This window comes from Xyrauchen texanus, chromosome 38, assembly GCF_025860055.1.
Source record: "Xyrauchen texanus isolate HMW12.3.18 chromosome 38, RBS_HiC_50CHRs, whole genome shotgun sequence".
Taxonomy (NCBI): Eukaryota; Metazoa; Chordata; class Actinopteri; order Cypriniformes; family Catostomidae; genus Xyrauchen; species Xyrauchen texanus.
Genome location: NC_068313.1, coordinates 34,151,907 through 34,166,364, shown reverse-complemented (window position 1 = coordinate 34,166,364; position 14,458 = coordinate 34,151,907). Strand labels below are relative to the sequence as shown.

Here is a 14,458-nt window from a genome sequence, read left to right as displayed (position 1 = left end):
CACACTATCATTCATTGTTAAAGAGAAATATAATTCAACAACTAAATATGAAATATGTTCAACAATGCAAGAACACATCCTCATCTTGTGCTGTTGCTAGTGTCGGCTGAGTTTGGTTTGTTGTCAGCACAGCTTCGCATTGCCTATACAGCTGGTGTTTCGCTTACTGCCCCCTGCTGAAAACAGGAATTACTTCAAACTTGAATTTTTCCGATGGTAGAATATTCCTTATTATTGTCCAGGATATGATTCACTGGGTTCATTTTTTTAATGTGTTATTTTTAATATAACTAATCGCACTTTCAAAATAACAATACATTTCTTTAGGAGTAAAACATTTTTAATTGGAAAAAAATGATGAAAATGTAGGTTCTCTCCCTGACATGCTCATTTCATTTCAACCAATGAGATGAACAGAAGAATAAATGTCTCTACTCTTATCTGCAGATGCCTGTGATGTCACACTGGACACAAACAGCACACAATCATCTCATTCCGTCTGACGGGGACACATGGGTGGCATATGTGGAAGAGAAGCATCTGTATCCTGATCATCCGGAGAGATTTGAAACCTATGAACAGGTTCTATCCAAAGAGAGTTTATCAGGACACGTATAAAGACATTTGCAGGAAAGAATGGACTAACTCGTAGTTTGGTTACAATGAAAGGTCCTGGAGTCTTTTTTTCAATCCCGATTGGTTAATTGCCTGGCACAGTAATTGGAACACTGGCATACCTGTCATTTCACCAGCTTTTGGGGTGTATCCATGGCTGGACTTGTAATCTGGCATACCGGGCATTTTCGCGGTGGGCCGACGCACTTTTGGGGCCGATCAGGGGCGGACTGGCCATCTCTGTCAACAACTTGTATTAAACACACAGAGCTTTTCTGCCGAATTTCTCAGCCTCATTCTACCATCAAATGTTGTGTTGTATTTCTTAAGGTCCAGTTCATCCAGTACCTCCACTGACATCTGAAGCATGTAAGCCATTGCGGAGTAAGCACAGCATAAAAGCACATAACAGCAAACTGCTTAGAGCACGTTCCTTTCAGAGCAACATGAACGGCATAACTTCTACATGAGGGCCATGGATTCATTTTACATCGATCCGTAAAAGGCCCATTTAAAAAGCCTATTTAAAATGATATTAATGGCTTTTTGGCAATTCAAGCAGCAAAACAATTCATGAATACGAAAGAAGCAGAAACACCAAGAACAACCTTCAACTTTTTGGTTATAAACGTAATTATCTACTGTAGTTGACCCGTGACTTAATATGTGCCAGTGTGGTTTTATTGTGCTCAGTTGGTTACCCAGCAACTATTACAAAAATATGATGGTACTGTAATTTTAGCTTGTGGGACATAATTGACAGAAATACTCTATTGTCTGCTGTCACTCTTGACGTGTGGTTTAATGATGTCACTCTGAGGAGAGGAACTGTTTCATTGCAGCTAACAGCTCACATCTGAGCAATGAGACTCGTCTAATATTTCACTCATAACTCAAGTGTTTCCTCGAGCCCGAAGGGCTTCTGGGGCACACATACACATCTTTCATTAATGCCAAGAGATGCAACCAAACTCAAATTCCATCATGACTGACATTTCTACATGAAGCGCAAGATCACACACACAGGCCAAAAACAAATGTTCTCTCACTTGGTCCACGAATCACAGGAAATCGTCTTTGGATATGTACGAAACAAATTTATTTGATATAATATCAATCCACAAACTCTATTTACAAAATAAAAATACAGTCTCTATAACTTCAATGGGAACATTTTTATTTATTTTGTTATTTAATATCATCTAAAATATTTTTTTCCAGTGGCTTCTCTTGATTGCTTTCAGCACATTTGAATTTTTAAAACATGAAAATAAACAGTTGTTTAACTGAGAGGAGACCAGGGCTGGACTGGTAATCTGGCATACCGGGCATTGTCCCGGTGGGCCGACGCACTTTGGGGCCGATCAGGGGCGGACTGGCCAGTGGGAGAACCGAGCGGGCCAGTGGGTCGGCTGCGAAACGTGCAAAAATGATCTGCCGCGTTATGCAGAACGGACAACAAAACGGCGCCGCGATATGCAGAAAAGGACAGTGAACACCCCCCCTCCCCTTTTGGGCCAGTTGCCATGTAAAATCCCGGGCTCATTTCTCTTCCCAGTCCAGCCCTGGAGAAGACTCACAGTAAATAAACATAAAAATGGAAATAAAATATATTAAACTGTTCAGATTTGGTCTGTGTAAAGGCTTGGATCGTCTTTTATGAAGAATCGTAAGTATGAATGTCAAAACATGGGTTTTAAAGGCAGAAAATGTGTAATCGATGCAGTTATAAATCAGGGCTGAATCACAACAAACCATATCAAAGAAATAACAACAGAACAGTTCATTAGCTAAAAATCATATTGCATTTTTCAACAAAATTCAAGTAAAACAGGACATAGTGACCCAGAATGAGCTGTAAAAAATGAATAATAAAAAAAGACTAAAAAATTCTGTTTTACAACGTTCGGCATTACTCTGACCTGAGATGTACACTAAACCAACTTCCAACGTAATACGAATATTTAATTTACACACAGTCTATATTTCAGGTCAGAATACTGCTCAAGTGTGTACAAAACATTTCAAATCTGTCTCAGATCATTCAAAAAGTAATGCAAATTTCTACAACCAAAAAACTGTTTTTACAGCTTTTCTATACAAATACGGTACGTTCAACAAATGAAACCGTGAAATATTTCATCAGGCTGTTGTTTTTCTTACATCTGAAGGATATAATAAATAAATGACAGCCAGTTATTACAACTTACTAAGTAAACAAACAGCTTTAGGACGTAATATGCAAGAACTAACCAATAAAAATAGAGAAACGGTAAAGTTTTGGCAGGTGTTGGCGGCCAAACGCATGATGCTGCCAACGGTTAAATGTGCAATACTAAACATTGATTAAATCTATTGATTGTACCATCACGTTTTCCGGGTTTCTGATTGGCCACAGCGCACATGTAGAGCTCATCTAATGTGTTTACGTGTCTACGGTGGAAAAGCGTGATATCTTACAGCTATTTCAAAAGGAATGTTTAACATTCGGAATAGTAGCGTGGAGAAACTGTTGTCATGCATTTCTAGTGTTTAGAGTCCAGCACTGGTTTTGACTGTTTATGTCTGTCTCCTGATGCATTTCAGCTCTCGGGTTCTTCCTGTGTCTTGTTCTCTGTGCTGCTGTCGTCACGTCGCACCCAGATGACATCATCAGTTACCGCCTGTTCATCCACACTGGCCACGGACATGGCGCACTGCTTGCCTACATGCGACAACTTGGCAGCATGCTGGGATTTGTATTCCTTGAAGTCCATCTTGTTCTCCTCAAATTCTGCTCCCTGTTCCTCTTCCTCGTTCTCCTCTTCCTCAGCCGTGTCCCCCTCCAGAGATAGAGCGGAGAGCGGTCCCTCCATGTCCGGTTCAGTGGACGGACTGAGAGCGGACTGACAAACGTCATTGTCGTCGCTCAGAATGTCACTTTCTTTCACGTCGTGTTCCTGCTCTTCGTAACGCTGAAGATCGAACTGCTCCTCTACCCAGCGGTCGGTGTCACCTGCCAGAAGTACGCCCTGTTGCTCGGCATGCTGGGAGTCTGGCGAGTCGCTGTCGGGCTCAGTGTCGAAAACGATGTCCGTGTCGATGGTGAAGCGGTTGCGAACCAGTTTCCTCCGGCCTAGAGTGCGAGTTGGCGCAGAAACTGAAAAATTTAAACAAACGTAAGTTCACACACCATCAGAACAATTATCAGAAGGCCAATCACAAGCATCTCTCTAAATTCTGTAGACTTCAGTCACCAGTAGATTTCTTTTAAAAAAATACCATACGTTTTAAATGTTTAAATTAAATTGGAAAAACATCTGGTTATTCATCATTTAAGATAGGGGTTACTAAAAATATTTTCTGCTGAACCCCATTCATCCATCCGTCTGACAAATCTAACTTTCACAATACATATATAAATTACAGATAGACAGACAGACTATCTATCTCTGCTCATCCGTCCATCCATCCATCCATCCATCCACCTGTCTGTGTCTATCTTACTGTCTATCTGTCTGTCTATCTCTGTCTATTTGTCTTTCTGTCTCTGTCCGTCCATCCATCCATCCGTCTGTCTGTCTGTCTGTCTGTCTGTCTGTCTGTCTGTCTGTCTGTCTGTCTGTCTGTCTATCTATCTATCTATCTATCTCTGTCCGTCCATCCATCCACCTGTCTGTCTCTCTATCTCTGTCTATTTGTCTGTCTATCTATCTCTCTCTGTTTGTCCTTCCATCCATCCATCCGTCTGTCTGTCTGTCTGTCTGTCTATCTATCTATCTATCTCTGTCCGTCCATCCATCCACCTGTCTGTCTCTCTATCTCTGTCTATTTGTCTGTCTATCTATCTCTCTCTGTTTGTCCTTCCATCCATCCATCCGTCTGTCTGTCTGTCTGTCTATCTATCTATCTATCTCTGTCCGTCCATCCATCCACCTGTCTGTCTCTCTATCTCTGTCTATTTGTCTGTCTATCTATCTCTCTCTGTTTGTCCTTCCATCCATCAATCCATCCACCTGTCTGTCTGTCGGTCTGTTTCTCTATCTAAATGTCTGTCTGTCTGTATCTGTCCATCCATCCATCCATCCATCCACCTGTCTATCTGTCTGTCTGTCTATCTATCTATTTATCTATCTCTGTCCGTCCCTCCATCCATCCATTCACCTGTCTGTCTCTCTATCTCTGTCTATTTGTCTGTCTGTCTGTCTGTCTATCTATCTATCTCTCTCTCTTTGTCCTTCCATCCATCAATCCATCCACCTGTCTGTCTGTCTGTCTGTCTGTCTATCTATCTCTGTCCGTCCCGCCATTCATCCATCCATCAATCCATCCATCCACCCGTCTGTCAGTCTGTCTGTCTGTCTGTCTATCTGTCTATCTCTTAATACGGTGCATCAACCTCTTTAATTATTTATGTTGATTGTCTCTGTGTGTGTGTGTGTGTGTGTGTGTGTGTGTGTACCTGCTCTGTTCATGGCTGGTCGGGCTCCTTTAAGAGCACACAAGCGTTTCCCTCCAAAGGGAACATACTGCTGACTGAGTGGAAGACTCTCCGTCTTCAAGAGCTGACGACGCTGTTTATCCCGCAGTATGGAGTGAACCATCTTTAAGAAGTCTTTCTTACTGTCTGGAGAACTGAAGATGCAAATCAAGCAAACAGGGCATTCAATTACCATCGTGTTGCACAATGATTTCAGTTTATTATCCACATTACTCTAAAATATGTTAAAGATTACATTTACATTTATGCATTTGGCAGACACTTTTATCCAAAGCGACTTACAGAGCACTTACTACAGGGACAATCCCCCAGAGCAACCTGAAGTCAAGTGCCTTACTCAAGGACACAATGGTGGTGGCTTCTGATGACCAGTTTACCAGTACTGTGGTTTAGACCACTACACCACCACCACTCAAATATTTACATTCAAATAGATCAGAGTAATATTTATTTGTATTTTTATATTCAGAATAATATTGCAAATCAATGTAATATTTCATATAACAGCTGTGCAAGATTCCTCCACCAGATGGTGCTATAATTATTATTATTGTTGTTGGAAAAATTGTTTATATTGCTTAATATCATTATTACGTTATATAAATATGACAATGTATTTATCATAGGTGTCTTTTATTATAGTAACCATAACACACAGGGCTCAACAACACCCCTTATATCACTGTAAGTGTGTGTTTGTGTGTCACACTGACCTGCAGCAGAGCTGAAACACTCTCTCCGGTCTTCCCTCTGATTCAGACTTCACATGGATGATCTCACACATGGCTGCACTCTCTCCATCTGCGCACATGCACACACACACACACACACGCACACGCAAACACACACGCACACACACACACACACACATGCACACACACACACACACACACACACACACACACACACACACACACACACACACATTGATCAGGTTTTTTTATACTGTTTATCTCAGTTTTATTAGGGACTGACAGCATTGAAGTGCCTTTGGATAATGTAATTACACTGATTAGTTTGTTTTTGTGTGGGGCCGTGAGTATGCATGGCACAGATGAACTTACCTGTGTTGGACAGGGCGCGCACCTGAAGCGCATCAGTAGGGATCATGTGATGGAAACGAAATGGATCTTTCTCTTCACCTGAGACTGATGCTCTATGAGAGCCACCCTGAGAGAGGCAGAGAGAGGGGTGTGTGTGAATAAGACTCTTTTGTGTCATTACTTTCATGTGAATCTGGGTGTGAACGCGGTTTGTTACAGCACAACACAAGACTGTTAAATGCAACACCCAGTTAACTGTTGACTAAGTCTTTAAGAGGCCCATGAAAGCCCATGAAGACAGAGAGAGAGGAGTGTTTGGGCTCTGAAGATTACGGCACTCACCATTTTCTTCTTCTGTTTTGTGTAGTCTTTACAGATGAAGACAACAGCAGTCTTAAACACTGGAGGAGAAAGAGAACATATCAAATTACAATATTGATGCAAAATCACCATAAATATAATTACAATTATTAATAAAGTCAAGTCATTTTTATTAAAAGGTAATTAAGCCTATTTTAGGACCATTAAGAGTGATAATGCCATGATGACATTATTTCTTATGGCAATTCAGTATTTTTAAAAAATCTCATTCTCATAATGTAATAATACAATAAGGTCAAAAAATAAAGATATATTTTTCAGTTGTAACATTCTACATTTGTAAGGTATAATCTTGGTATTATTTGTTGTACTAAATTTAATTTATGCTGAATTAAAAAAAATCAAACTATGCTTATGTTTTATTTTGTATTTGTATAGGAACAGAATTAAAGCACAATTTTAGCTAAAAGACTGAAAAAGATGTGCTGTATATAGAGATTGTAGCACCTGCTAATTTGCCTCTCAGATCCCTAGACAGGCTTATTTCAAGATACACGAAAACAAATAAAACATGCATTTAATCTTAGTAAAAAAAAAAAAAAAATGTCTTTCTTTTGCGTTTGGGCTGAAATATGATGCTAATATTTCTTTGTGAGTTTTACCAATACCTCTCTACACTCACCTAGAACTTTATTAGGAACACCTGTACACCTACTTATTCATTTGATTATCTAATCAGCCAATCATGTGGCAGCAATGCACTGCATAAAATCATGCAAATATGGGTCAGGAGCTTCAGTTAATGTTCACATCAACCATCACAATATTGATTGTTGGTGCCAGACAGGCTGGTTTGACTGGTATAACTGCTGATCTCCTTGGATTTTCATGCACAACAGACACTATAGTCTCTAGAGTTTACTCAGAATGGTGCCAAAAACAAAAAAAATACAGTCAGCGGCAGTTCTGTGGACAGAAACACATTGTTGATGAAAAAGGTCAACGGAGAATGGCCAGACAGGTTTGAGCTGACAGAAAGGCTACAGTTACTCAGATAACCACTCTATACATTTGTAGTTTGCAGAATAGCATCTAAGAATGCAAACACATTGAACCTTGAGGCGAATGGCTACGACAGCAGAAGACCATATTGGGAACTATTTTTAGGACCATACTGTTCCTAATAAAGTTCTAGGTGAGTGTATATAGCTAGTTTAGCAGGCACACTATTATTTCTTCTGTGTATGAGTTCAGGTTGAGTGGAGACAGAACGCACCGAATGAGGCCAGCTGTGGTTCTTTCTTGCACTTTCCTAGAGAGGAGGACGGGTTGATCCATGTCACAATGCTGTGAAGGAGTAAATCTCCCATAGACAAGTCAGCAACCTTTAATCATAGCAAACGGCTCTGTTAGTGCTCGCACAACACAGATTCACATTACAGAGAGAGAGAGAGAGAGAGAGAGAGAGAGAGAGAGAGAGAGAGAGAGAGAGCGAGCTCACAGTCTGTAATCCAGAAGGCAACGCCTCTGTCCCTAGAGTCATTATTTAGATCCATTGCTGTTATATAAGATTGAAGTGAAGTTATATCTCTATTCAGATAATAGGCAAATAATTAACCCCATGGCAAATCTGTGCCTTTTTTCAAATTTTCTGAGCTGATTTGGAGGAAAAATTATATTCATAATATTTATTAAATGGAGCTTTGAGTAATACACTCTTATCGGTAGCTTAAAGCATTATAAGATATATAACTACTAAACATAACTAATAAATCATTGTGCAAGGCACAACAGATTTGTAGAAATCTGTAAATGAAGGACGTATGATTTCTGAATAAATGCATGGTGCTTTCTGCAGAATTGTACAGACACACCTTCTGTGCGCACCTACTAATAAAATGAAATAACTAATAAAATAAATGAGGGCAAAATTAACAAAACATCACAACTTAAATCTGCTTGATGTGAAGTTTTGAGTTGTAATCTGCAGCAGAGCATGAGAGGAAGTTGAAAATAGTCTGACATTGACAACATTTTGGCACAGGACTGAAAGACGTTGAAAACAGTGAATGAAAGAGAATTCACATCATGCACCAACTCACCTCTTTCTTCTCTCCAGTCTGTTCAGAGATCAGTAAGTCAAACACAGCTCCAAACTCCTCATGGATCTTCTGCATCTCATTGATGTGACTAGCCACTGTGTTCATGGCCTTCATCGCAACTGCACAACAGCAGAGTGAAGAAATTATATTAAATACGGCACAGAACAACACAACAGATCAACGGCTGGTAATTTAGCAAGTTACTGAAAACAAAACAAAAAACAAATCTAACAAAATCCCAAACTAAACCCAACAAAACAAACACAAAAGAAGAAAAGACAAGAAACCAAACCAAACAAAATAAAGACAAAAGAAAACCAAACGTCTAACAAAAACTCAAACAAAACAAACCACATTAAAAACAAACAAAACAAAAAACAAACACAAAAAACAAAGCAAAGCAAAAAACAAAATAAAATCAAGCAAAACACAAAGCAAAATAAAACAAAAACCAAAAACAAACCAAAGCAAAACAATATAAAAACTAAACCAAAACAAAAAATAATCCAGCAAAATAAAACAAAAGACAAAAGAAAACCCAAAATCTAACAAAACCCCAAACAAAACAAACCACAGGAAAAACAAACAAAACAAAAAACAAAGCAAAGCAAAAAACAAAACACAAAGCAAAATAAAACAAAGCAAAAAAAACCCAAAGCAAAACAATATAAAAACTAAACCAAAACAAAAAACAATCCAGCAAAATAAAGACAAAAGAAAACCCAAAATCGAACAAAAACCCAAACAAAACAAACCACAAGAAAAAACTAAAAACTAAAACCAAACACAAAAAACAACGCAAAAAAGAAGAAGCAAAAAACAAAACAAAATCAATCAAAACACAAAGCAAAATATAAACAAACACCACAAAAACAAATTAAAGCAAAACAAAAAACAAGCAAAACCAAACAACACAAAAAAGCAACAACAAAAACAAACCAAAGCAAAACAAACAAAACAATATAAAAAACCAAAACAAGCAAGCAAAATAAAAACAAAATATACTGAAAACAAAGGAAAGCAAAAAACAAAACAAAAAACAAGCAAAAACGAACAAACCAAACAACACAAAAAAGCAACAACAAAGAAATCTTAACAAAACTCCAATCAAAACACACAAAAAAATAAAACAAAATCCAAACAAACCAAATCAAAACAAACAAAACTATATATAAAACAAAACAAAACAAAAAACAATCAAGCAAAATAAAAACAAAGCAAAACCAAACCAAAGGAGACACACACATTTCTATATATATATATATAAAGCAAAACATAAGTTAAAATCATGTTTATATCTCTACAATAGATAGGCTAATGAAAAATATTACTTGGAAGAATTGTTCAGATTATTTGTATTTATTTATTTATTTGTTGTCTTTGCCTTGCAGTGATTTTACCACAATTCAGCAGGTTGTTTTCCGTTTTCTGTCTAGCCTCGCAACACCCCTTAGCCATGGTACAATGACTGTAATGCACAAGTAGACACTGATGTGTGGAGGCTCTTGAGGGAAAGTTGGCAGTCATGCTCACCGTTTAGATGGTAGTGTTCCTCACTGTCGGGGTCAGTGAGTGAGTGCAGTTCTCGCAGCAGTAGAGGATACTTCAGCACTCTCTGTATGGGTTTGATCAGGTACGATTCCAGCGTGGATGAATGCTGCTGTTTTGGATTCTGCTCATCCAAAAATGCCTTGAAGGCTGCGTCCGTCTTTGCTGGAGGGACACAAATACACAACGTTATGATCGTGCTGTCACAAGACTGCATGTTTATTCATATAAACTACCGGACAAAAGTTTGGACACACTTGAATTTACGTTTCTCATGACGAACTGAAAAACACCGTATAACACTGCAGTCACAAATCTACAGACTCGATGTTAACTAGTAAAAATAGACAGCGAGAAGAACCAGACCAATCTTACAGACATACAGTAAAACCAAACATACACCTCGCCGGCCACAGAATTATACATCTGACACCCCTCACATGAGATATACCGACTGAAGGTGTGGAATAGGGAAAGAGCTGCAGATATCTGTGAAAACGTGCCAGAATTCACCAGGATCAAGGTCGTGTTTGAGATGAGCTATACATACCTTTGACCAGCACTTTCGGGACTTTGGTGTGGCTGGCACAGAAAGCGCTGTAGATCTTGAAACGGTCGGCGTAGTACAAGAAAGAGCCGCCCAGAGAGAAGAGGATTTTCTAATAGACCAGAGGGATTTTGAGAGAAAGAGAGGGGTCTGGGATTTATCAAGTGGCCTCATGTAAGGTTACAAAAGAATACTTTATGACAAACATGATTTGTGTTGTTTAAATCTTGTTGTGAGCAGCTCTAAGAGACAAGAGAGAACGTGTCTTACTCTCATTATTCTCAAAACCGATTTGACTTTTTCACTATTCTGCAAATAAATCTATAACTGATGTATTTATAATATACAAACCCGATTCCAAAAAAGATGGGACACTGTACAAATTGTGAGTAAAAAAGAAATTGAATAATTTACAAATCTCATAAACTTATATTTTATTCACAATAGAATATAGATAACATATCAAATGTTGAAAGTGAGACATTTTGAAATGTCATGCCAAATATTGGCTCATTTTGGATTTCATGAGAGCTACACATTCCAAAAAAGTTGGGACAGGTAGCAATAAGAGTCCGGAAAATTTAAATGTACATATAAGGAACAGCTGGAGGACCAATTTGCAACTTATTAGGTCAATTGGCAACATGATTGGGTATAAAAAGAACCTCTCAGAGTGGCAGTGTCTCTCAGAAGTCAAGATGGGCAGAGGATCACCAATTCTCCCAATGCTGCGGCCAAGGCCACTGTTGGAACAACAACTCCCCCGGAAGAGCACTGCAGTGAGCCACTCTTGCGTTCCTTCCCCGACTCCCCAGACACCTGGTGATTGTTGACTATGTCTGGGACCTGATCAAGGTTGTCTCCATGGCAACTTGCTGTGTATGACAACCCTGCGGACTGAGGCACCTAGATTAGATGCTGGCATAGCGACTCTCCAGGTCTACACACACATGAACTCTTACACATATATACAGATATGCAATCATCCGCCCGATACCCTATCCCTCGCCGCTTTGTACCCCCAGTCTGACAGGCGGGTCTGTGACCAGCGCCGAAAATGGCTGCAGGACCGGATGGCTGCTTGCCTGTGCTGGGCCACCTCCACCCCCCAATCCCCTCCCCTGTTGCAAGTCTTGTTCATGTTGTAGAGTGTACTGATTATGTGCTAATGTTGCTGAGGTGTTTTTTTCCTGTTCCCACACTGTACTTCTTAAGGAGCACAGTCTGGGGGCTGCCTTTTTTCTCTCCTCACCTCTCCTCATGTCATGCTGTATTTCTTTCTAATTCCCTGTCTTCCTGTCCTGTCTACCCCCTTGTCATATGTATGTTTGTATGGACAGGTCGATGGCCAATTTCACTGGTTTACTATGTGACAATAAAGGACTACTACTACTACTACTACTACTAATATCATCCAAAGATTCAGAGAATCTGGAATAATCTCTGTGCGTAAGGGTCAAGGCCGGAAAACCATACTGGATGCCCGTGATCTTCGGGCCCTTAGACGGCACTGCATCACATACAGGAATGCTACTGTAATGGAAATTACAACATGGGCTCAGGAATACTTCCAGAAAACATTGTCGGTGAACACAATCCACCGTGCCATTCGCCGTTGCCGGCTAAAACTCTATAAGTCAAAAAAGAAGCCATATCTAAACAGGATCCAGAGGCGCAGGCGTTTTCTCTGGGCCAAGGCTAATTTAAAATGGACAGTGGCAAAGTGAAAACTGTTCTGTGGTCTGACGAATCAAAATTTGAAGTTCTTTTTGGAAAACTGGGACGCCATGTCATCCGGACTAAAGAGGACAAGGACAACCCAAGTTGTTATCAGAGCTCAGTTCAGAAGCCTGCATCTCTGATGGTATGGGGTTGCATGAGTGCGTGTGGCATGGGCAGCTTACACATCTGGAAAGGTACCATCAATGCTGAAAGGTATATCCAAGTTCTAGAACAACATATGCTCCCATCCAGACGTCGTCTCTTTCAGGGAAGACCTTGCATTTTCCAACATGACAATGCCAGACCACATACTGCATCAATTACAATATCATGGCTGCGTAGGAGGAGGATCCGGGTACTGAAATGGCCAGCCTGCAGTCCAGATCTTTCACCCATAGAAAACATTTGGCGCAACATAAAGAGGAAGATGCGACAAAGAAGACCTAAGACAGTTCAGCAACTAGAAGCCTGTATTAGACAAGAATGGGACAACATTCCTATTCCTAAACTTGAGCAACTTGTCTCCTCAGTCCCCAGATGTTTGCAGACTGTTATAAAAAGAAGAGGGGATGCCACACAGTGGTAAACATGGCCTTGTCCCAACTTTTTTGAGATGTGTTGATGCCATGAGTTTTAAAATCAACTTAATTTTCCATTAAAATGATACATTTTCTCAGTTTAAACATTTGATATGTCATCTATGTTGTATTCTGAATAAAATATTGAAATTTGAAACTTCCACATCATTGCATTCTGTTTTTACTCACAATTTGTACAGTGTACCAACTTTTTGGGAATCGGGTTTGTAAATAAAAATATCATATTATGTTTTTAATAAAATAGGTATAATGATGGTATCAGATCTAAAACTAATAGCACTTTGATATATACCTAGCGTCTTTATAATTACCACATTTATTTATCATACTATGTATATGGTGCCATGATGTAAAAAAGAAAACATGGTACACTCACGGAAAAAAAAAAAAGAAAAGAAAAAGATTTGCGATATTTTTAGTATTTCATAAATTTTCCACCAAATTGAATTGTGTTATCTTAAAAATAAAATAAATAAATAACTTGAATTAACTTTTTTTTTTTTACATTTTATTTTTGTTAAAAACTACTAAAAAGCTATTACACTTTATATTCATTTATTACAATTTATTTATGTATAAAATATAAATATTTTAATAATAATTATATATATATAATATTTTTAATGTTTAAGTAGTATTTCATTATTAAATATTAATAATATTATTGATCATGTATTAATATTTATTAAATATGTATATATACATACAAATGAATTAAATAATAATGATATTTTATGCATTTATCTTCATGTTTTTATTGATTATTTATTTGGTAAATATCTGTTACACCGCATCAGCAGGAAGTGTACTAGACACTGTTGACTGAATAAGATCACATTTAATCTCCTGACGTAAATGAGATCTCAGTTCTGCACCTTGAACTGTTCCACTCGCTCCAGTTTCTCCAGATCTGGCACCAGTCTGGTTCCGTCCTCTAGTGTCTTTAGAAACTCCACCTGAAACTCCAGCATCTCCGGGAGGTTTCCAAAGAGCACGTCCAGCTAACACACACAAACACAGGAAAAAAATCACACATTTTCAGGTCGTAGCAGCCCTTGCTTTTAAACATTTCTAAATTTGTATTATGCATTTCTAGATTATTACATTTATCTTATATACTGCCATTCTGCTATCTAGATACATATAAGATACATGGCATTAAATAAGAACAAACATGGCAAAAACATTACATCCTACAGCCGTGGCCAAAAGTATTGGTAGTGATATAAATTTTGTGTTTTGCAAAGTTTGCTGCTTCAGTATTTGTAGATAATTTTTTCACATGTTTCTATGGTATACTGGAAAACAATGATAAGCATTTCATAAGTTTTAAAGGCTTTTATTGGCAAAAACATTCAATATATGCAAAGAGTCAATATTTACAGTGTTGACCCTTTTATGAAGAACCTCTGCAATTCACTCTTGCATGCTGGATATCAGCTTCTGGGCCAAATCCTGACTGATGGCGATCCATTCATGGC

General features: G+C 38.6%; 1 protein-coding gene across 3 annotated transcripts in view; it reads right to left on the bottom strand.

The window, feature by feature from the left end:
* Window positions 1–1,624: 1,624 nt before the first annotated feature.
* The window catches only part of LOC127632196 (rho guanine nucleotide exchange factor TIAM1-like), a 92,798-nt gene continuing 79,964 nt past the window's right edge, over window positions 1,625–14,458 (bottom strand). For 2 of the 3 annotated variants that reach the window (XM_052110795.1, XM_052110797.1), the window contains 10 exons: window positions 13,853–13,978; window positions 10,660–10,768; window positions 10,095–10,274; window positions 8,562–8,680; window positions 7,736–7,844; window positions 6,481–6,539; window positions 6,160–6,265; window positions 5,809–5,896; window positions 5,057–5,229; window positions 1,625–3,754 (listed from right to left, as the gene is read on the bottom strand). In XM_052110795.1, coding sequence (XP_051966755.1) covers window positions 3,198–3,754; window positions 5,057–5,229; window positions 5,809–5,896; window positions 6,160–6,265; window positions 6,481–6,539; window positions 7,736–7,844; window positions 8,562–8,680; window positions 10,095–10,274; window positions 10,660–10,768; window positions 13,853–13,978 — 1,626 coding nt within the window. In that variant the 3' untranslated portion in view covers window positions 1,625–3,197. The remainder of the gene's footprint in view (window positions 3,755–5,056; window positions 5,230–5,808; window positions 5,897–6,159; window positions 6,266–6,480; window positions 6,540–7,735; window positions 7,845–8,561; window positions 8,681–10,094; window positions 10,275–10,659; window positions 10,769–13,852; window positions 13,979–14,458) is intronic. The other variant, XM_052110796.1, reaches the window with a different exon arrangement.